At 40.1% G+C, this 22,850-nt stretch overlaps 1 protein-coding gene and 1 pseudogene across 1 annotated transcript; one reads left to right on the forward strand and one right to left on the reverse strand.

Annotated features, from left to right (window-relative positions):
• The first annotated feature begins 1,963 nt into the window (after positions 1 to 1,963).
• LOC102791718 (carnitine O-acetyltransferase-like) lies at positions 1,964 to 20,620 on the forward strand. The gene is made up of 14 exons (XM_006797317.3): positions 1,964 to 2,060; positions 2,229 to 2,525; positions 5,086 to 5,201; positions 6,353 to 6,406; positions 6,668 to 6,836; positions 7,790 to 7,964; positions 11,195 to 11,370; positions 11,798 to 11,898; positions 12,110 to 12,229; positions 17,450 to 17,572; positions 17,740 to 17,875; positions 19,448 to 19,510; positions 19,982 to 20,119; positions 20,280 to 20,620. Exons 1-14 carry the CDS (start codon positions 2,034 to 2,036, stop codon positions 20,502 to 20,504), a joined length of 1,920 nt encoding a protein of 639 aa, XP_006797380.2. The 5' UTR covers positions 1,964 to 2,033; the 3' UTR covers positions 20,505 to 20,620.
• On the reverse strand, positions 17,961 to 19,254 carry LOC148102259 (E3 SUMO-protein ligase ZBED1-like; annotated as a pseudogene).
• Positions 20,621 to 22,850: the final 2,230 nt, after the last annotated feature.

Consider the following 22,850-nt stretch of genomic DNA (forward strand, 5'->3'; position numbering starts at 1 on the left):
GCAGTGGATTAAAACTTACTCCCCTACAGCCTAATAAAGGAGACATGGAAATCACTTTGGTTGTCAACAGATCAAAGTGAATCAATAATTTTATTCTTTAAAAAGGAATTCTTGGTGTGTGTTCTGTGATGGTATGCCTTGCTTATATAAACTGTAATTCCCAGCAGAGAATCTCTAATATGTTTGAAACATTACCAATGCTGATCAGGGAAACGACCAGTTCAGATGCTACTAAAAATCTTCAGATCCTTCTAGTCTCCCTGCAGAGGTCTGAGAGATTTTCCTGAAATGGTGATGCTGTTTTCTGGAGAATTGATTGGTCAGTATGCAGATTTCTTTCTGCTGATTAATCTACAGGCTAGGTTCCACTGACAATTAGTTTTCCAGAAAATAGTGTCGCCATTCCTAGAAAATTTCTCAGAGCAGGTTAGGTTCGTAGAATAATTTACCATGGGGATTTATGCTGATTTACCCAAGCTGCAACTTTTACTGAAGCTTTCTTTCCCTGCATGTTCCACATATAAAAACAACTATAAAAGATTATTAGAAGCAAATGGATTATTCAGGGTTAACAATGACTCGACTCTTTTGTACTGTTAAAGAGGAAGGGATGAGGGAGCGGGTCACTTGAGGCAGGCCCTGCAGGCAGGTAAATATAGACACAGCTCATCTGATGTTTATTGAAGATCTAAAAGATAAGCTTTTGAGGGAAAGAAAAAACACTTTGCAGAACTGTAAGGCCAAAATCCCTGAACAGGGTTACTTCTGTTATGTGAGATGCACTTGTGTCTTTATTGTCACGCATCCTGCCCAGACAAGTCTTATGCCAATTGAAAGTGATGGTAAGACTAGAAACAGTAAAACTAGTATTGCCATCAGACTTTTTCATGTTTTAGCACCAAAGTTATAATAATTGGGGAACTCAAACTACTTTTTACATGCTTGGTTTGCCAGACTTGCAGAAAACCTGCAAGAGATTACAAGTGACACACTGTATGTACCCGACAATATCCTAATTTGACAAAAACTTTAACATGAACTTGCATTTTTTGCTTTGAGCTGATTTTTCACTGCCTGTTTTCTAAATGCAAATAAGGATAGCTCATCCAATCAACATGATTTATAGAAAATTCAAATAAAAGCTATTTAGTGCTTAAACTCAGATGAACCAATATGGCAGAATGGAGACCCGGGAATGACACAAATTAGGATAGGATCCTCCACATTCTAGATGCTGGCATTGGTGAAAATGAAGATGGAGGATGGGTGTAGCTTACCAATTAAGCTCCGATTACCAATGTAGTGTAACTGAATTCAGATAATGTAAAGATAACCTGGATACGCTGAACTTGCTTTATTGAATAGGGCTCTGAGTGTCTACTCCACCTTAATTGCTTCCATCAGAGTTCTCACCTGTGTCTCAGAAAACCATAACTAAACCCAAGCTGTGACAGCCGAAGATTTACTCGGGTAACAATAAACAGTAGATGGAAGCAATATACCATTGATGCATCTAGTCAATCTAGATGCATCAAGAAGTAGAAGAAGATAGATTGTTCTGTTTGGTTGGTCTTTATATTTCAATCAACTTCACCATTACCTTCATCTTTTGCTAAACCAGGAAGAGCTGTAGCTGCTGACAGGTAACTCCAAAGGCAAAAAAAGGCAAAACTATTAGCAAACTGTGCAAATTTAAATATAAACACACAACAGAATAATTTACCAATTTATTGGTGACTGTAAGTTAAAAGTGGTAACGATGTTATTTTAATACTATCAAAAATATGTTAATTATTATTAACTATTAAACTGTTCTATTTGCTTTATTAACTGCTGCAGAGAAAAAGAAAGGCTTTCATGTCCCTTTTTATCTGGTTTACTTAGGTTAATTGTCTTGTTGGGGGAGGGGAGCATTTATCATTTCCTTTAACCAGAGGATTTTCTTTTTCAAATATTTTCTCAACAGCACTGTGACCTGACAGTTAAACGGGTTTAACAATTAACTCCAACTGTGGAAGTTTACTGAAAGAAAAATGTTGAGAATTCTGAACAGAATTATAGTAAGTAACATGCTCTCAGTTAACTTAGCCTTTTGTTAATGTAATAGTGTAAATCATTTCCCTGGCTCTTAACAATATGTTTTTTTTATTGCATCATTATTAATGATCTTATTTTTATTTGTCTCACAGAATTTAATGTAGTAACTAAAACATTTTTGCATCTGTCAGGTGAATGTTGGAATGATGAATTCCTATGGCTTGGTGAAATCCTGTCGGCTGGTAAATTCTGCATCGGACTCTCTGATGGGTGGCAGGTATCTGAACCATCAGAAAGGACTGCCTCGTCTGCCTGTGCCCCCTCTGCGGGAGACCTGTGAACGCTATCTGAGCTGTCTGGAGCCCATTGTAACAGAGGATGAGCTGAAGCACGCAAAACGGCTGATGAAGGAGTTCCTCAAAGAAGGAGGTGATGGAGAGAAACTGCAGAGAAGCCTGGAGAGGAAAGCGTGCACTACTGACAACTGGGTGAGTGCAAAACATGGATTAAATGTCCTTAACTGTCCATGTTAGTGGTCGGACAGGAGAGCTGATAGGTGCAGTTCAGGAGGGACTGTGGTGAGAAATCATAATGGTTTTTGTCCTGATGTGTCTCCATTCACAGCTTTTTCAGAAACATTATTGTCAGTGGCTTATTGTTGGGTTGTTTTTGGGTTGTTTTATTATAATTTGCTCCCATTTACATTTTTGATTGATATATCTTAAGTAAAGTAATTTAAATGATATGGTGAACTCCCAGGTCCGACACAATCTCCACCCATCCCCACTGATGTAAAGTGGTTTAATGTCCATTTTCTTTTTCTTGAAATCCACAGCAATCTCCTTAAATGTGTTCAGGAGCAGGTTGCTTTCTCTGCACCACGCTGTCACCTGCTCCACTTCGTCCCTATAGGAGTCTCATCTCCCCGAGAGATGAGCCCCACCACAGTGGTGTCGTATGCAAATCTGACGATGGTGTTACTGTGTTGAGTGAGGGCACAGTCATATATGTATAGCGTGAAGAGCAGGGAGCTCAACACACAGCCCTAGGGAGAACCAGTGCTGATGCTGATGGCCGAGGAGCTGTGGAGCTGCGGTTTGTCAGAAAGTCCTTAATCCAAAGACAGGCGGAATATGGCAGTCCTGGGGTTATCAGCTTGGTCACCAATCTGTGAGGGTGGATGGTGTTAAAGGCAGAGCTGAAGTCAATAAAGAGGTGTGTGTAGCTCCCCTGGTGCTCCAAGTGGGACAGGGTAGCATGGAGGGCAGCAGCAACAGTGTAGACCTGTTAGCCCTGTAAACTAAAATAATATGTAAACTAAAATAATATTCAGAAAGTTAAAAGAACACTTAATCCCATATTAGGATATTGATGAATGAAATATTCAAGTTGAAAATATTCACTGACTAGCTGTGGTCAGAAGTTTACATACATCAATCATGGGCATGAATGCCTTGCTAATTTGGGGTCTTTAATGATTCCTTTAAACCAGGGGTAGGCAACTCCAGGCCTCAAGTGCCTGTGTCCTGCAGGTTTTAGACATCACCCTGGATCAACACACTTGAATCAAATGATTAGTTCATTACCAGGCCTCTGGGGAACTTCAAGACATGTTGAGGAGGTGATTCAGCAATTTTAATTAGCTGTGTTGGATTAAGGACACATCTAAAACCTGCAGGACGCCATCAATTGAGGCCTGGAGTTGCCTGCCCCTGTTTTAAATCGTCCATTTTCCAGGGGAAAAACTGTACCGGATACATCTTAAATGAATTTTTTTTTAAAAAACGTAAGAATTGGGTACAGAAGTTTGAATTTATTTAGGATTTCTGTAATCTACACAGGTTAAAATTATACATGCATACATATACTCAAATATTTTAGGATGGAGAATAGTCGATATGCACATATTGGGAAAGTCTCTTGAAGCCATTTATAAACAACTGTCAGGGTTTCTGGGTCGTTGACCCAGTATTTTCAGTTCACCGTTTACCTACTGCCTGTTCCACTTCCTGTTTTATTGTGTTAGCCTTAGTCTGTGTGCATTATGTTCAGTCCTCTTCCCATTTATCATTAGTTCATTATGTTCAGCTGTTCACTCACCTGTCTCCAATCGTTGTCATTGTTAATCATGTATTTAAGCCCTCTTCCCTTCAGCCTTTGTCGTGTCATTAATGTTATGTTGTCATTTCCGCCTTCGTTCAGTCAGCCAGCCATTCAGTCTTTCAGTCTTTCAGTCTTTCAGTCGTTCAGTCGTTCAGTCGTTCAGTCGTTCAGTCGTTCAGTCGTTCAGTCGTTCAGTCGTTCAGTCGTCCAGCCAGCCATTTCCTACCTCTGTTCTGTTTGTTCACTCCATCGATAATAAATCACCAGGCTTCACCTACCTGCAAGTCCTGCGTTTGGGTTCCTTCTTCCTCGCCTCCACTCAGCAACCCCTGACAACAACTGGTGATTCAAGATCATCAGTTCTTCCAGGGTCTTCCAAAGTAGTGACACATCCAAGTAACTTGTATTTAAGTACAGTCCAGAATAGGAGGCAGAACCCAAGCATGAAGTTTGGGTTGGAGCTGGTGATCCTGAATCCTTTCTTAGGAAACAATAGGTCTAGGCTGCCATAATTCATTGTGTGTTTCTCCTTTAGTCGCCTTTTTCAATCACGTGTTTATATAGTTCTCTGCATTTAATTATTTGTTATTATTAATCTCTGGCTCTCTTCCACATCATGTCTTTTTCCTGTCTATCTCCCCTCACTCCAACCAGTTGCAGCAGATAGTCAGCCCTCCCTGAGCCTGGTTCTGCTGGAGTTTTCTTCCTGTTAAAAGGGAGTTTTTCCTTCCCATTGTTGCCAAGACATTTGCTCATAGGGGGTCATATGATTGTTGGGGTGTTTGTTTTCTTTGTATTATTGTAATTCTTTTACAATATAAAACACCTTGAGCCATTTGTTGTTGGGATCTGGCACTATATAAATAAAATTGAATTGAACTACTATAACAATAAAAGTAATCAAAGAATTTTCAGACAGACTGTTTATGCGTTTTCTTTTTGCAGCTTGCAGATTATGGGATACAGATTAATTATTTGGACTCGAGGGAATCTTTGCTGATTTCTAACGGTGGATTTGTTCTTCCCAAAATGGACTTCACTGATAAACAGGGACAAATAAGGTAAGCACATGTGCACACACATAAAACAAATGGCATGGAAGGACTTGAACTCTGTTTTAGTTAGCTGAGCATCTGACTTTATGGACATCAGAAAAGGAAAATATACTACCATGCATTGGTAATTTTGTACATTAGAAAATACAAAGATGTGTGCTGGCCCACTGTCTTATCCAACTTGCTCAGCATGGACCTGCACTTGGACCCTACTTACTGTCTACTGCGGGATCTTTTAATGTAAACACAGACCCAGCAAGTTTTTTATTTATTTATTTATTTTTTTAATTTTAAATCTTCCAAAAGATTAAACTAAGAAGTCAAGAAAACAAATGTAAACATGTGGCAATATCCCATCCAATAGGCTAGCAGTGAGTTAACTAGCTTAGGGGAAATATTCTGTGTTTTTAATTTATATGTGGAGATGAGAAAAGTCCTTCAATGATGATCAGCTTGATGACATTCAGCTGGTTTTAGGGGTTATCATGGTAGAAGGTGGTTCTCTTCTAACTGGCCAGTTACAGTTACAGACCAGTACAACTAATACTCCAAAACTGCTTGCCATCACCTTCGTTCATTTGGGAAATCTTACTCAAATGAAGCATACCTGCCAACTACTTTGCATATTCTATTTCAAGATGAACTACACCTTAAGAATTTACAACCTATTGGTACATTAATTCCAGCTTCAAAAATCCTAGCATGCTTCACCGTCAGAGCCTGTTCACACTCACTGAGTCCAACCATGTCACTACCCCTCAGTTTTCCATCAAGTTCTTGTGTAATCCAGGATTTCTTCTGATCACTTCAGATCACTTCTCATTCATTCTGCATTAGTGCTGGTACATCAGTCACTCACCCCGACCACCAGATCAAGATTGTGGGTCGAACTTTAATTTTAGTGTCCCAGCTTTTTCTGAATTTGGTTTTGTGTATAATTTCAATAATTCATGCAGGATCAACTGGTCTGTGTGAAAATAGCTGAACATATTTTGTCCATGGGCAGTTACAGATAAATTGTACGGTATAAATTATAAGGATCTTTGGTTTTAGGAGTTTGACCCACATCAGGTATCTTGGCCACTTTGCTTTTAGTGAGTCATATTGCATTGAAAACGCTTATGTTGTATTGTTTTATAACTGTTTTTTCTGAACAGGTGTGCTGCCAAAGTGATAAGAGCTGTTCTGGACTTCAAGACAATGATTGAGGAGTGAGTACCATCAGATCACTTAAAACTTCTTACAATCACAAACATGGCAAAGATGGTGTAGTGGACCATGGACACAATGTGAAACACTGAAAGATGCCTGGCTAGGGATCAGGGCTGTATTCCAGGAAGCATGTTTGACAAATGCTGGGTTTACTTTATAATAATGTAAAATAGTCAGTGAACTCTATGAACCAGAATATTTGAATAGAGGTTTTAAAGTTGTTGGTTGTCTTGTCTTGACACACCCTCTTAATTTTGCAGTGAGACACTACCAGTACCACTACAATATATGCGAGGAGAGCCCCTCTGTATGATGCAATACTTCCAGGCACTGTCATCCTGCCGTGTCCCTGGACAGAAGACTGACTCATTGGTGTTCCATGCCAAGAACTCCAACCCCAGACACATTACTGTGGCACAAAACTCTCAGGTGAGGTGTCAAACATACACCTTTATTGAGGTGTTTGAGTTCAGGGCCCCATTATTTATCAAACTTGAATTCTACAAGTCCAGGTAAAAAGCACCGGCTCAAGCACCAGCTTATTATTAAAAACAAGGCACTATATACATTATATCAAGGAGTACTTACTAAAAAAACTTTTTCTAATAACTCTTGAAAAGTTATCACAGCACATACAGAAAAACAAATCAAACAAGGTTTCTCCCTACATTTACTTTCATTTCATTGGCATCCTTGAAAGAGGATTTAAGGGACAAAGGTTACTCTTTCGAGGATGCCAATCTTCACATTTTGGACAGAGAAGACAGATGGTTTGAAAGAGGAGTGAAAGAAGCCATTTATGTCCACTGTGAATGACCATCTTACGGCACCAACTGTCTGCCATCTATAATCCAGTGTTGAGATTCCTTCCCAGACTCCTTAACGCGCACTCACATCCCGGGCCATTTGAACTCAGGAAATCACATTATAGGGTGGGGCTAGGTTTCACAATGAGCTCACCCAAAACCATGCCTGATTGTGACCTACACCGGTTTTTACACCTGGGCTCGTGTGATTAAGTAGAGGATCATTAGGGGGTCCTTTTGTCCCTCTTGGGGTGGACACTCCCACGGGGCTTAAATCTGGGACTCTCCAAAATTTGACCCTTGAACTGAAGAAGTTTCTCGGATGAGAGGTGAAACAACATCAAGCAATTTAGAGAAGTCCAGACGCTCTTCTTTCTAAGCTTCTTAGACCTCTAAGGCTTAATTTAAGGTGCTACTAAAATTGTCATACATTTCACGGGAATACTCATGTTTAATTTATTTGGAATAAGTTTTGATCTTCCAGTTCCTTTAACAATGGGCAGTAATGCCTGAATTACAAGTGGTCTCTTTCTTAGTGTTGAACTGTCATTTCAGCATTGTTGTCTCTCTTTTCAGTTCTTTACAGTGGAGGTCTACCACAGTGATGGCACTCCGATCACTGCTGATCAGCTTTGTGTTCAGCTGGAGCGGATCTGTAATTCGTCACTAGAGACCAACACAGAGCATGTTGGTATTCTCACGACCCTGCGCCGGGATGCCTGGTACAAATACTATAACAAACTGGTCCAGGGTGAGCACAATTATACTCCATAGACATGTAAAGAGGCTTACAAAAATTGTGTGTAATATTAAGTAAAAACAAGGATTCTAAGGGCAAAGGTTCATTGTTAAGGGACACAGTAGATTATAATTAGTCATATGCAAAGTGTTATGGTCACCTGTGTAACCCCACCTACCATTGGGACACAAATGTTAATACAAGAGCAATAAATTTAGGTCAGAATAATAAGTAATATCATAATCTAACCACCGCCTATTTCCAGTTTGAATTCACTTTAGATGTATTCATTTATTTATTTAAAAATGTGTAAATGTACACACTTTAAGCAATTTCAAGCTCAACCTGTGAAACGCTGTCATTTGTTATTTTACTGTAGAGCGTGTGCAAGAGGGTCTAAATATTGCAGTGTGTGCAGTGTATTACATGGAGGAGATGCAAGGGGATGGCCAGGGGCAGGAATGATTTTCTGAGTCGTTCAGTGGTGCTTTTTAGTAATCTTGGTCTCTCACTGAACAGCCAGCATTATCCTTAATTCAATTCAATTCAATTCAATTTTATTTATATAGCGCCAAATCACAACAAATGTCGCCTCAAGGCGCTTCATAGATACAGAGAAAAGCCCAACAATCATATGACCCCCTATGAGCAAGCACTTTGGCGACAGTGGGAAGGAAAAACTCCCTTTTAACAGGAAGAAACCTCCGGCAGAACCAGGCTCAGGGAGGGGCGGCCATCTGCTGCGACCGGTTGGGGTGAGAGAAGGAAGACAGGATAAAAGACATGCTGTGGAAGAGAGACAGAGATTAATAACAGATACGATTCAATACAGAGAGGTCTATTAACACATAGTGAGTGAGAAAGGTGACTGGAAAGGAAAAACTCAATGCATCATGGGAATCCCCCGGCAGCCTACGTCTATTGCAGCATAACTAAGGGAGGATTCAGGGTCACCTGGTCCAGCCCTAACTATATGCTTTAGCAAAAAGGAAAGTTTTAAGCCTAATCTTAAAAGTAGAGATAGTGTCTGTCTCCCGAATCCAAACTGGAAGCTGGTTCCACAGAAGAGGGGCCTGAAAACTGAAGGCTCTCCCTCCCATTCTACTTTTAAATACTCTAGGAACAACAAGTAGGCCTGCAGAGCGGGAGCGAAGTGCTCTAATAGGGTAATATGGTACTACAAGGTCATTAAGATAAGATGGGGCCTGATTATTTAAGACCTTGTATGTGAGGAGCAGGATTTTGAATTCAATTCTGGATTTAACAGGAAGCCAATGAAGGGAAGCCAAAACAGGAGAAATATGCTCTCTCTTTCTAGTCCCTGTCAGGACTCTTGCTGCAGCATTTTGGATTAACTGAAGGCTTTTCAGTGAGTTTTTTGGACATCCTGATAATAATGAATTGCAGTAGTCCAGCCTGGAAGTAATAAATGCATGAACTAGTTTTTCAGCATCACTCTGAGACAGGATATTTCTAATTTTAGAGATGTTGCGCAAATGGAAGAACGCAGTCTTACATATTTGTTTAATATGTGCGTTGAAGGACATATCCTGGTCAAAAATGACTCCAAGGTTCCTCACAGTGTTACTGGAGGCCAAGGTAATGCCATCCAGAGTAAGAATCTGGTTAGATACCATATTTCTAAGCTTTTCAATCTATCTTAGACAACATCCACCTCTTAGACACCACCCTAAGGGAGTCCAGCTCCATCCCAGCAACATTACTGGCCTTGCGGAACAGTTTGAGTCTGTTGGCATCTGCAACCCTCTACCGGCTGCCCCAGCATGCAACAGCATAGACGATCACCCAGAAGGGTTGGCCTCATGGTATTGAATGCACTGGAAACATCAAAAAACATGACCCCACCATGCTTCCCGGCTCATCGAAATGGGCGTAGACACAATTGAGCTGGTAGATGATGGCGTCCTCAGCACTGAGGTGGGGCTGGTAAGCAAACTGAAGGGGATCCTGATTTGGCCAGACTAGAGGTCGGAGCTGGTCAAGGATGAGTCTTCCCAGGGTCTTCATGATGTGGGATTTTCTCCTGTAATTGTCCTCAGCCTCTCTGATCTGGCCCTTCAATAATGCCTGAACCACTCTGAAGCCCTCTTCTTGTCCTTCAGGAGTGCTTTGATGTCCTTAGTTACCCACAGCTTGTTATTTGGGTAACAATGGACAGTCTGAGTTGGGACAGTGGAGTTGGTGCAGAAGGTTATGTAGTCGGTGATAGGATCAGTAAGTCCATTGATGCCCTCACTCTAAGAACCTTCCAGTTTGTCAATTCAAAACAACCCTGTTGTTCCGCTAAGGCCTCCTCCGACCACCTCCTAATACTTGTAGTGGTCACAGGCTCCCTCCCCACAATAAGCACACAGCAGGGTGTGAGGTGAATCAGGTTATGATCTGACTTACCGAGTGGGGGGAGGGAGAATGAACTGTATGCGTCCTTGACATTACTATGCAGTGATTCTAAAAGTCTCCCCATGCTGGTGCAACAGACCACATATTGTGTGAAAGTTGGCAGTGTAGTGTCCAAGGCGACATGGTTGAAATCACCCAAGATGGAAGTGAAAGCACTCGTGTGTAACCAGGCTATAGCAGAGTGGATAATGTCACATGCAGCTGTGGGGTTAGTCGAGGGGGGAACGTAAACAGCCACCAAGCTCACATGGGAACATTTCCTGGGCAAATAATACAGCCCTAGTTCAACAGTGCACAGTTTGATGACAGGTGCCATGCCAACGGCATCAGGGCGATCAGCTGATCTCTGGAGTAAACAACCTGTGTGGTGTGTAGCGGCTCCTCCGCGCTGCCATTCCTCAAAAAAAGTAACTATTCCGTGGTAATAAACAGAACAAAAACTCTATCGATCCAAATGTTTTAAAAAGAGAGATATTAAAAAAGGAGGAACACTCTTAAGTACTAAGGTCAAAGAAATAAGTAAGAAAAAAGCTAAAGTAAAAAGAAAAAGCAAGAGCAACTGGAACAGGCTGCATGCTGTTTGATGCATGTGCACATGCATTCACATGCAATTAATACTCCCATGGATGAATCGGAAAACAACTTGGAGTTATATGTTTGGCATGCAGAATGGATCGAACGGCTAACCTTCAGATTAGAATATTACATTTTAGATTTTCTAGAATATTAAACAATTGTGTAAGGATTTCATGTAATTAGATCTGTTAAATTTATCTTAACAGCATATTTGCTTTGTGTGTCTTTGTGCTTAATTTGTTCAGATCCCTCCAACAAAAAATCAATTTCAGCCATTGAAAGGAGCATCTGTGTGCTGTGTTTGGACAAAGCCATGCCTCGGACATATGAGAAGTATAGCAGGTTTGAACCAGTGCAGGTTTTGCATGGAGGCGGCACCCAGTGGAACAGTGCTAACCGCTGGTTTGACAAATCGCTGCAGGTGAGAGAAGGAAAACCGAACCACTGATGTATCATTCAGGCAAGCTCTATTTTACCTTGCATAGAGATCAGATTAAAGTTGTTAATAATAGTTAATAATAGAGTAGTTCTACTAATGCAAAAGAAAACAGAGAGAAACAGTCTGTCTCAATGTGAGAATAGTAAGAAGGGTTACTATGTTTAAATGCCAATGACCTTCTAGGTGCCTTTACCTTAGTAGTTGTTGTTGTTGTTATTATTATTATTATTATTATCATTGTAGTAGTGTTATTTTTACATTTTAAACCAGCACTTTAAAAGCCTATATTGATGGCCCAATTTACTAAAAAACTTCCCTATCATAGAAGCTCAGTAACAGAACCGCACATGAAGAAACAGTCTCAAAGTTGAAAGTAATGTAGTACTTAATTTGTGTGTCTTTCTTTCAGTTTATTGTTGGTGAAGATGGGACATATGGGTTTACCTTGTTGCATGCCATTATCGATGGCACACCATGTATGGCTCTATCAGATTATATCACATCTTCCATGTAAGTTTACATCCTCTAAAAAAAACCACACTTCAGGAGCATGTCACGTTTTCTTTATAAATTTTAATTTCTGTTGTTTTTGCAAATGTAATTATGTCATCTTAAACATCATTAAGCAATTTTCTAGCACACCTAACAGTGACTGTCACTTCGTCTGTCACTAGATTTGATGTTCTGTTCTACTTTTTTTTTTTTTAATGTGTGGAGACAGGAAGAAACCACAGATGATGGAGTCTCCTGTGGCACTTTTGCCAATGCCTCAGAAACTACACTTTAACATCACCCCAGACATGAAAACAGCCATTGAGGAGGCTAAACAGAGCGTTGACAAGTAAGCGCACATGCCTGCTTAAGCTCTGTTAGATACATGAATGGGCTTTTATGTAACTTAAGAGACTCAAGAAAATTACAACCCTTTACCAGGTACGAAAATAAAAGTTTATTTTGACCAAATCTATATTCTATCGATACCACCATTATTAAAAGTCCTATTTCATGCAAGTCTGTCTCAGAAACACTAGGTTTGTAGTTTTGCACTACAGTTAAAGGGTTGGACAACTAAAACATCTTAATTTAAAACTCTGTAGTAATGTTTAAGTTTAGCTTTAACTGGGTGTGAACTCTCCTTTGTCAGTAACCATACAAGCTCGCATAAGAACAGCAGATATCATAGCAGAGGGAAGCAGCATGAAGGTGAGGTGTTGAGGGCATGTACCTAGGAGTCCATTTACTGTGGGAGAGTGGAAATCAGAAACTGTGAACTGATTCTCTTGGACGTGGCGTTAAGAAATGCCAGAGTTTGAAATTATTCTACAGTACTACATAACACTCTTCCTGTTGTCCATACTGACAGTCACAGTTCATATGTATTTGGACAATGATTAAAGTTCAGACTTTCAGCTTCAATTCAAGGGATTTAACAACTATTTCATTGCAGTTTAGGAAATACATCTATTGCTGTACATAGTCCATATTCAGAGACGTCAAGCTGTAATTGGACGTCTCTTTGTTTGTTTTTTCTTCCCCCCTATATACAGTATACTTAGATGAAAATCATTTGACTGGCTGAAGTCCCGAATCCATGCACATCACCAAAGGCTGCATTTGTTTGTTTTTCCCTTTGATGTACTGAATATCTTTCTGCATTCAATTTTCTTTTCAGGAACTAAAAAGTATGTCTTTGTGGACTGTGATCAAATGACTGATTTGAGTATTGGAAAATATTCAGCCAAATCCTTCAAAAACGGACTCAACACCACTTCGGTGCAAATAGAAAATAATCACAAGCATATTGCAAAAGGAGAGTTTCTCAGGGCAGAGTTTTGCATGGTACACTTAACAAATCATCAATTCAATTCAATTCAATTCAATTTTCAATTCAATTCAATTTTATTTATATAGCGCCAAATCACAACAAATGTCGCCTCAAGGCGCTTCATAGATACAGAGAAAAGCCCAACAATCATATGACCCCCTATGAGCAAGCACTTTGGCGACAGTGGGAAGGAAAAACTCCCTTTTAACAGGAAGAAACCTCCGGCAGAACCAGGCTCAGGGAGGGGCGGGGCCATCTGCTGCGACCGGTTGGGGTGAGAGAAGGAAGACAGGATAAAAGACATGCTGTGGAAGAGAGACAGAGATTAATAACAGATATGATTCAATACAGAGAGGTCTATTAACACATAGTGAGTGAGAAAGGTGACTGGAAAGGAAAAACTCAATGCATCATGGGAATCCCCCGGCAGCCTACATCTATTGCAGCATAACTAAGGGAGGATTCAGGGTCACCTGGTCCAGCCCTAACTATATGCTTTAGCAAAAAGGAAAGTTTTAAGCCTAATCTTAAAAGTAGAGATAGTGTCTGTCTCCCGAATCCAAACTGGAAGCTGGTTCCACAGAAGAGGGGCCTGAAAACTGAAGGCTCTCCCTCCCATTCTACTTTTAAATACTCTAGGAACAACAAGTAGGCCTGCAGAGTGGGAGCGAAGTGCTCTAATAGGGTAATATGGTACTACAAGGTCATTAAGATAAGATGGGGCCTGATTATTTAAGACCTTGTATGTGAGGAGCAGGATTTTGAATTCAATTCTGGATTTACAGGAAGCCAATGAAGGGAAGCCAAAACAGGAGAAATATGCTCTCTCTTTCTAGTCCCTGTCAGGACTCTTGCTGCAGCATTTTGGATTAACTGAAGGCTTTTCAGTGAGTTTTTTGGACATCCTGATAATAATGAATTGCAGTAGTCCAGCCTGGAAGTAATAAATGCATGAACTAGTTTTTCAGCATCACTCTGAGACAGGATATTTCTAATTTTAGAGATGTTGCGCAAATGGAAGAACGCAGTCTTACATATTTGTTTAATATGTGCGTTGAAGGACATATCCTGGTCAAAAATGACTCCAAGGTTCCTCACAGTGTTACTGGAGGCCAAGGTAATGCCATCCAGAGTAAGAATCTGGTTAGATACCATATTTCTAAGCTTTTCAGCGCCGAGTACAATGACCTCAGTTTTATCTGAGTTAAGAAGCAGAAAGTTTGTGGCCATCCAAGTCTTTATGTCTTTAAGACATTCCTGCAGTTTAACTAATTGGTGTGTGTTATCTGGCTTTATGGACAGATAGAGCTGGGTGTCATCTGCATAGCAGTGAAAATGTATGCTATTTCTTCTAATGATGCTGCCTAGGGGAAGCATGTATAATGTAAACAGAATTGGTCCTAGCACTGAACCCTGTGGAACTCCATAATTAACCTCAGTGTGTGAAGAGGACTCTCCATTTACATGCACAAATTGGAGTCTATTAGATAGATATGATACAAACCACTGCAGTGCAATACCTGTAATACCTACAGCATGTTCTAATCGCTCTAATAGGATATTATGGTCAACAGTATCGAATGCTGCACTAAGCTCTAGCAGGACAAGCACAGAGATGAGTCCACGGTCAGAGGCCATAAGAAGATCATTTGTAACCTTCACTAAAGCTGTTTCTGTGCTGTGATGAACTCTGAAACCTGACTGACACTCTTCAAATAAACCATTCCTCTGCAGATGATCTGTTAGCTGTTTGACAACTACTCTTTCAAGGATTTTTGATATGAAAGGAAGGTTGGAGATTGGCCTATAATTAGCTAAGACTGCTGGGTCTAGAGATGGCTTTTTGAGTAAAGGTTTAACTGCAGCCACCTTGAAGGCCTGTGGTACATAGCCGATTATTAGAGATAGGTTGATCATATATAAGATCGAAGAATTAATCAATGGCAGGACTTCTTTGAGCAGTTTTGTAGGAATGGGGTCTAAAAGACACGTTGATGGTTTGGAGGAAGTAATTATTGAAGTTAACTCAGAAAGATCGATTGGAGAAAAAGAGTCTAACTTAACATCAATGGAACTAAGAGTAGCTGTAGATAATATTACATCTGTGGGATGATTATTGGTAATTTTTTCTCTAATGATAAAAATTTTATTTGTGAAGAAGTTCATGAAGTCATCACTAGTTAACGTTAAAGGGATGGTTGGCTCAAAAGAGCTCTGACTTTTTGTCAGCCTGGCTACAGTGCTGAAGAGAAACCTGGGGTTGTTCTTATTTTCTTCAATCAGTGATGAGTAGTAAGCTGTTCTGGCTTTGCGGAGGGCTTTCTTATAAAGCAACAAACTATTTCTCCAGGCTAAATGATGATCCTCTAAATTTGTGACACGCCATTTCCTCTCCAGATTACGAGTCATCTGCTTTAGGGTGCGTGTTTGAGAATTATACCACGGGGTCAGGTACTTCTGATTAGAGACCTTAGTTTTCACTGGAGCTACAGTATCCAGAGTCGTACGTAGTGAGGAGGTGAAATTATTAACAAGATAATCGACCTCTGTTGATAACATCCTGTTATTTCTGTCAGGAGTCAAATCAATAAATAGTAATGCTGGTCAATCAAAAATGTAGCTGGTCACTTAAAGCAATTTATTCAACTCCTACAACACAGTGGAGTTGTAGATGGAAGAATGGGGTGTACATCACCTACAATCAACAGTTGGGGGTTCCCAAACAGTTATCCCTTCCAAAACCAACATAAAGCTTCTGAAATGGCCCTCCCAATACCCCAACCCATTATCAGATTAAATCTTTTGTGGATTATGATTAAAAGCTGGGTCCGAGCCAAGAAACTAACCAGTTTTAAAGTAATTCTGCCAAGTAGTGGTCAAATATCCAGGCAGAATTATGCCAGAAACTTGTTGATGGCTACCAAGATATCTGTGGAGGTGTAACCTGCTAAGGGACATTCTGTGTGGATTAGAGGTATGCTTGTTTTTGTGTTTTCACAAGAATTGCATTATCAAGATGTCACAGTGGCAAAAGTGACCAGAAGGTTTCACTGTGGGGATGGTGGTCAGATTGTTTTCCATTACAATTATTTTGATCCTTTTAGTACAGGGTTGTCAAACATAAGGGTTGAGGGCCTCCAATCCGGTCCAGTGGATGGCTTTTTTAGTTTTTGGACTTTTAAGAACATTTTCATAGGTTTAAAAACCAAGCCATTGATATTACATGAAACTAATTAAGTAATAAATAAACATTATGGCAAAAGGATGATTTTTTGTGTGTGTCTGCTATAGAAATTAAATTTTTTGGTTTTATCTTCGTCTTCGTCTTCTTCGTCTTCTTCGTCTTCTTCGTCTTCTTCTTCAAAAACTTGAACATATTATTAAAATTGCATTTTCTCTTATATTAGGATGTCTTGAGGATTAAATGCATAGTTAAGTTGCATTTTTTAAAAAACTGTCAAACTATTAAGAACAAAGTGTGCTGTATGTGGCATGTGATGTAAAATGAGTTTGACATTCCTGTTTCTGGTTCACAAAGCCTTGTTTTTGCCGGTAACTAGTAAAAAGAATCCAAAATTCTAGTAACAAGCGGTAAGAACACAAGGAAGAGCGATAGACGTAGTGAGAAGTAAGAGGAGAACTTAAATATAAACAAGTGTCATGAGAGCCAGCTGAACACAACTGGGACAGTCAAACAAGAGAAGCAAAACAGGAAGTGGGTTACAATAACTGGAACGAGGAAACTCAGACAAAAATACATTTGGCACAGAAAAAGGAGAACTGAGAGAAATGCCATGAAAACTAATAAACTCTAATGTAAAAAGTACAAAATAAGCAATTAATAAATTAATTTTGAGTAATAAGCAGAATATTTTAAAGTGCAAAAACTGAATAACCTGGGTGTAAGGCACAGGACCATGATAGCAGCAACCTACCTGAATCATTAGGTAGGCTCATTTTTAAAGCATGCCTATAGTGGGGAGCATTATTTGCAAAAGTCTTATTAAATCAGACTTTAGAAATGTATCAGGAAAACAGATTAAATGAGCTCCAGAGTTATTTTCTCAGAAATTAAATTAATCAGATTGTTTCTGCAGACAGTGGATTATATACAGAAAACATGGAAGTTTAGGGTACAGCTCCAAAGAAAGAGGGAACAGCCACATGGATCTGAAATGAAGAACACTAGCATAACTGTGTGACTGTTACACATGTCTTCTATCTCCACCATCACAGGCATGCCCAAGACCTGGACCTCAGGGTTTTGGTATTCAATCACTTTGGAAAACAAATTCCAAAAGCACATCGAATAAGCCCAGATGCTTTTATACAGATGGCAATACAGCTGGCCTACTATAGGTGAGATACTAAAGGACTAAAAGCATGATTTTTTTTTTTTTTTTAAAGAAAGGAAAAGTCTTGTTTCCATTAACAATGGTGATTTATGTAGTTTTAACATAGCTCTCAGGTGATGATTTCAACATTTCATATGCTGAGTTGACCACTTTTTTTTCTTATCTTGGCAGGATCCACCAGCAGTGCTGTGCATCATATGAAGCAGCCTCCATGCGTTTGTTCAAGAAAGGACGGTTAGGTGTAATCCTTTCAACCTCCAGTGCCTCAGCTGCCTTTGTCAAGTCTTTTGATGATCCCAAAAAGCAGGTCAAATAGGAAGAATTCGAATCAATGTCAATATGCAACCGTGCAATACGGTGTTACATCTAATGTGTCAATTCTGCTAATTCTGCTAATGTGTCAATGATTCTGAATCTGAGCCCATCTCTAAAAGACTAATTTTCTTAGGTGGCCCATCTTCACAAGTCTGTCAAGGTGGGGACTGATCATTCAGCATTCTTCCAACTGTGGTCCACACCCTCTCTCTGTCACTCTTGGAGAGGCCTTTCAAGTCCTTGAAACGAGCATCCAAAGCTGTTGCAATCTTGATTCATTCATCGTTGATATTGTTTTCTTAAGGGGAGGTTAGGTCTGCTTGGAATGCTGTTTTAAACCTAGCGACATATCATCATCATCATTATCATCATCATCAGAGATGATGCAAGTGGAAGAAGGCAGGCAGTACCACTGAGAAGGAAACGTAGGATTCCCCACCGGGAATCTCAGTTACATACCTGTAGTGAAAACACACAGAAGGAAAGATGGAAGAAGAACAAAATGGTTCTTCTTCCATCTTTCAAATCAAGAAATTGATTTTGTTTAATCAATTTTATTTCAGCCTAAATTTGATATAGATTGCTGACTTCCAGGGCTACAGAAGAGACTCCACCTTCTGCCGTTTGTCCCATTCTTTTGGCATCAGCCTGACAAGTTTGTGGCTCTGTTGGTCTAAGGTCGCTTTAATTGCTGCTTGGTTGCGGTTTAGACGCTTGACCATTTCTAGTGTTGAATTCCAGCGTGTTGGCACGTCCTGGATCAATGGCTCCTTCCCCTGCCCCAGGGTTGTTTGCTGTGTTTCCAGCTCTGAGGCGTCGCTGGACTATGTTTGAAGCGGCCAACATTTTTTCCAGCACTTAACACACCAAGACCCACAGTGATGCATCTCTGTAAGATGTGAGCCACACAAGGCATGTGCTCAAATGGCAAATGTTTAGCTGCAGGTGTCATGTTACGTGCACACTTAGTTTCTACAGTTGTGAATTTTTTTTTTCTTTCTCCAATTTCCCACTCATGCGCCTCTGTTAAATGTTCAATACATGTGGTATTTAAATGTCCAGTAACACCAAGATAGTTAACGTTACTCACAGAAGTCCAGTAGTCACATGTCAGGGTGACATGCTTGGCTACAGCTAAATCCTCATGCTTTTTTTTCCCTTTTCAGTTTCGCAGAGCCCATGCGTTTTTGACATTATTGTGCTTCTTCTTGGAGCCTTGTTCAATTAATCTTGCAAAACCTTTGTAAAGCCTGTGTCCTCGACAATATTAATAGGTCTGCAGTTTGTTGCAATCCACTTGGGAATTGTGTCAGTCAGTTTGTCCAAGGTATACTTACTGAGGCCCTGACGTTCTTTGAGAGTGGTTTGTCACAAGCCGGGTGAAGTGTTTACCAAAGTGCTAGCAGCATCTCCGACTAACGTATGCTTCGAGTTAATGCGATATTTTAAACCTCAAGCTGTTTTCTACTTAAATCCTGTGGTTTTGTTTTGTCACTGCTTTGGGTGTCTAACACAACGTATTTGGTTACAAGTATGGCTTATAACCTTGTCTTGTTTTTTCCAGAACTCAGAGAAACGTAATTTATTGGAAAATGCTATAAAAGTGCATATGTGGAACACCAACATGGTGAGTATAATTTCCATAACCGTTCAGTACATTAGTGTGACTACAATTTATAAACTGTAAAGATGTTTGTGTTGTTTTTGTTCCCTTTGTTTTTCTAAGTCAAAACTGACAGAGTCAAGTTTTTGAGAAACAGTTGAATCACTTAAAATACAACTGTAATGGTATAAAATGTCAAACACAGCTGGTCCTTAGATAGTATTTGAAGTGAGGAGAGGATGACCTAAAGCACAAGGTTTGAGTTGTTCCTGGAAGTAGACAGACATTGTTCATGTTGTCTGTGTGTATTGGGTATAACGGTTTTGCTGTGCAGTCAAATCTATTTAAAGTAATTCATCTTAGCAAGAATAACATTTGGTTTTGCTAAACCTCATCCTTTAACAGAAATTTGTGCCCCGTGAATAATAATACTACAGCAATACTAAATCTGGTGATTATTGTTACAAATAAATTGACTCGTCTCCATCATGACAGGAAATTCATGGCCGGACAACATTTGGACACTTCTTAGCCCTGAAAGTTCAAGCTATTGAGAACAATATCCCCATGCCAGACATCTACACAGATACCTCCCTTAATAAAGCCTTTACCTTTCTACTTTCTACAAGTCAGGTGAGGGCTGGGCCTGAAAATGTTTCATACTATAAGCCTACTGCAGTTCAAAAAGAGATTCGTTTTTTTTATCCAATACCTTTTTATATGCTCTAAAATTGATTATGACAAACAATCACCAGTAACTAACGATTACATTCTCACATCTGTTATTCACAAGGTGGCGTGCAAGGCTGCCTGTCTGGGTTCTGCTGTTCCAGAAAAACTAAACTCATATGATTTTTGCTACAGTGTTACAAGTGACAATTTCACCTTTGTAGTGTCAGCCTGGAAAAGCTGCAAAGAAAATAATGTGGTACGACTGATACAAACCCTAGAAGATACACTGGTAGACATGAAGATGCTGCTGGAGGAAACTAATCTAGAGCCAGATGGCTCTACCTAGATCTAGGTAAAGAAAGCTATTTGATAGCAAAATTCAAAGCAATTGGTTGATTAATACGAGTCATTCAACTTTATTTTTCAACTATTTTATTTTTGTTTGTTTTAAAATAAAACATGTCATAAAAAGCTCTTATGTTATAGATCGTTAACTCATGATTCTTGTACATTTCAAATAAATTGCTTAATGACTGGACTATTTTAATTGACTGTGTTAATTTTTGACTATGATTTGAAACTAGTTCAGATTAAACATGCTAAGGAAATGCACCTTATTAAACAGTAAGTAAAATTAAAGAAGATTATTATTATTATTATTTTGCTTATCTGGATTATACACTGCTAGATCTAGATCTGGACCAGGGTATCGCTGAGCTCCATGACAGTCTGAGGTGCAACCTGATGGCGTCGGATCGACACAAGTCTCCTCTGGGCCCAGAGGAGTTCTATTAGATTTAGGTTCAGGCAAGCATGGGAGCCAGTCAGTGCTATCAATTCCTTCACCCTCCAGGAACTGCCTGCATATTCTTGCAACGAGACTGGTTATTGTAGTGCACCAGTGTAGGGTCTAACAGGGACTCCAAGGATTTCTTCCTGATACCTACTGAGAGTCAGGGTGCCATTGCCTAGCGTGTAGATGTCTGTGCATCAGTGTTACAGGCAGCAAAACTTTCTTGATTACTTCTCCAGACCCTTTCACATCTGTCACATGTACAGAGATTGAACCTATTCTCATTTATGAAAAGCACAGGGTGTTAGCGGTGGAGCTGCCAATTCTCATGTCATTTTCTCATGGCAAATTCCAATCTGGCTCCATAGTGTTGAGAAGTGACACGGGGCTCAAGCCACCCTTTGAAGTCTGTTTGTGATTGTTTGGTTCGAGACAGTCACACCAGTTGCCTGATGGTGGTCATTTTGAAAGACACAAAAAAGATACTGGTCTTGCAGTTGAGTTGAGGACCTTTTATAGCCCTGTCCAGCTCTCTTGAAGTCTCAAGAGTGCTGGACAGAAAAACTTCAAACCTTCTGGCAATGGCATGTATTGATATGATTTTACAATCGTAGAGCGTTATGTCCTTCCACATCAGTGGTTTGTGCTATGGCTTAATAAATAAATTCCTAATTCTGAAACAGTTTGTGTGTCCAAATGGAATTAGTTCCTCACTACCATTCATACACATGCATACTCCGATGAACGCATCTGAGAGCAATTTGGGGTTAGTATCTTGCCCAAGGATACTTGGCATGCAGACTAAAGGAGCCAGGGATTGAACCGAACCACTAAGAATTTTTCAACATCAGTCGGTCACAGTGACTGTTCGATCTGTTGGTGGTACGTGTCTGTCCTTCCATGCTGGCTCCTGTTTTTGCTCCTCTTCTTTCTCGGGGTTCTAGTTCCTGAGGTATTCACTAGTGTTTTGAAGGAAGGCTCAAGAGGTTGGAGATTGTTACCATCATGGGCTCATATGGTCAGGATGAGAATGAACAGTCAGCAATCACTTGCAGGTTTCTCGTTTTATTGAACATTCAGTATTAAAAGGAAAGACACACATAGACTGCTAACTCTGAAAGGAAATGAAGTGTGATTTAAGTCATTCAGTAACTCAAAATAATACATGAACTCAAGAGACTCAAACAGAAACTCACCTCAGCTGCCGCCCCATGTGGGAGTTAAAGAGTGAGCTGTAGGTGAGTGCAGTCCTTATATAACGGGTGACAGATGAGTGCAATTAAGTGCAAGCACCACACCCAACCGAAGGTGAGGAAAAGAAACAAGGTGCATCTGGTGAAGTGAGTGTGCTGAAAGGTGAGCCTACAACAACTAGGCATGTGATTAGTTGTGGCCATCCTCCTGAAGTGTTCATTGACTAATCAATGGCTTCCTTCCTTCCGCTTACCATATATTCCCAGGGTGCTGGACTTTGGTTGAAACCCTCCATGGAGCTTTCTTGTGTTGATGTCAGTGGCTCCTTTGGCCAGCTTATTATTCCAGCAGAGCATCTGTTGATTGGCAGAGTGTAGCTGTTGCCCAGATCTTGTCCTTCCCATTCAGCTGACTCCTCAGAACTTGCCTTATTTGATTGTTGTGGTTTTCCTAGCAGCTACTTCATGGTTCCCATTTGTGTGGGTACAGGTACAGGTAGCTATCCTCAATGCCTGCAATGCGGCTTTCTGGTAGTTCACTCCCCTCAGTTCTGATTAACTTCTCTCTCTTTTTTACCATATAAACACACTTTTCCAGTCCGAATAACATTCCAATGCTGTTGCAGTAGAGCCAAGTGGCATGGATTGGTGAATGGATGTCTTGTTTACTCCTGGCGTATAACTTGATGCCAACCATGTAGAGGAA

This window comes from Neolamprologus brichardi, chromosome 7 (assembly GCF_056152115.1).
Source record: "Neolamprologus brichardi isolate AB-2024 chromosome 7, ASM5615211v1, whole genome shotgun sequence".
In the NCBI taxonomy this organism is placed as follows: domain Eukaryota; kingdom Metazoa; phylum Chordata; class Actinopteri; order Cichliformes; family Cichlidae; genus Neolamprologus; species Neolamprologus brichardi.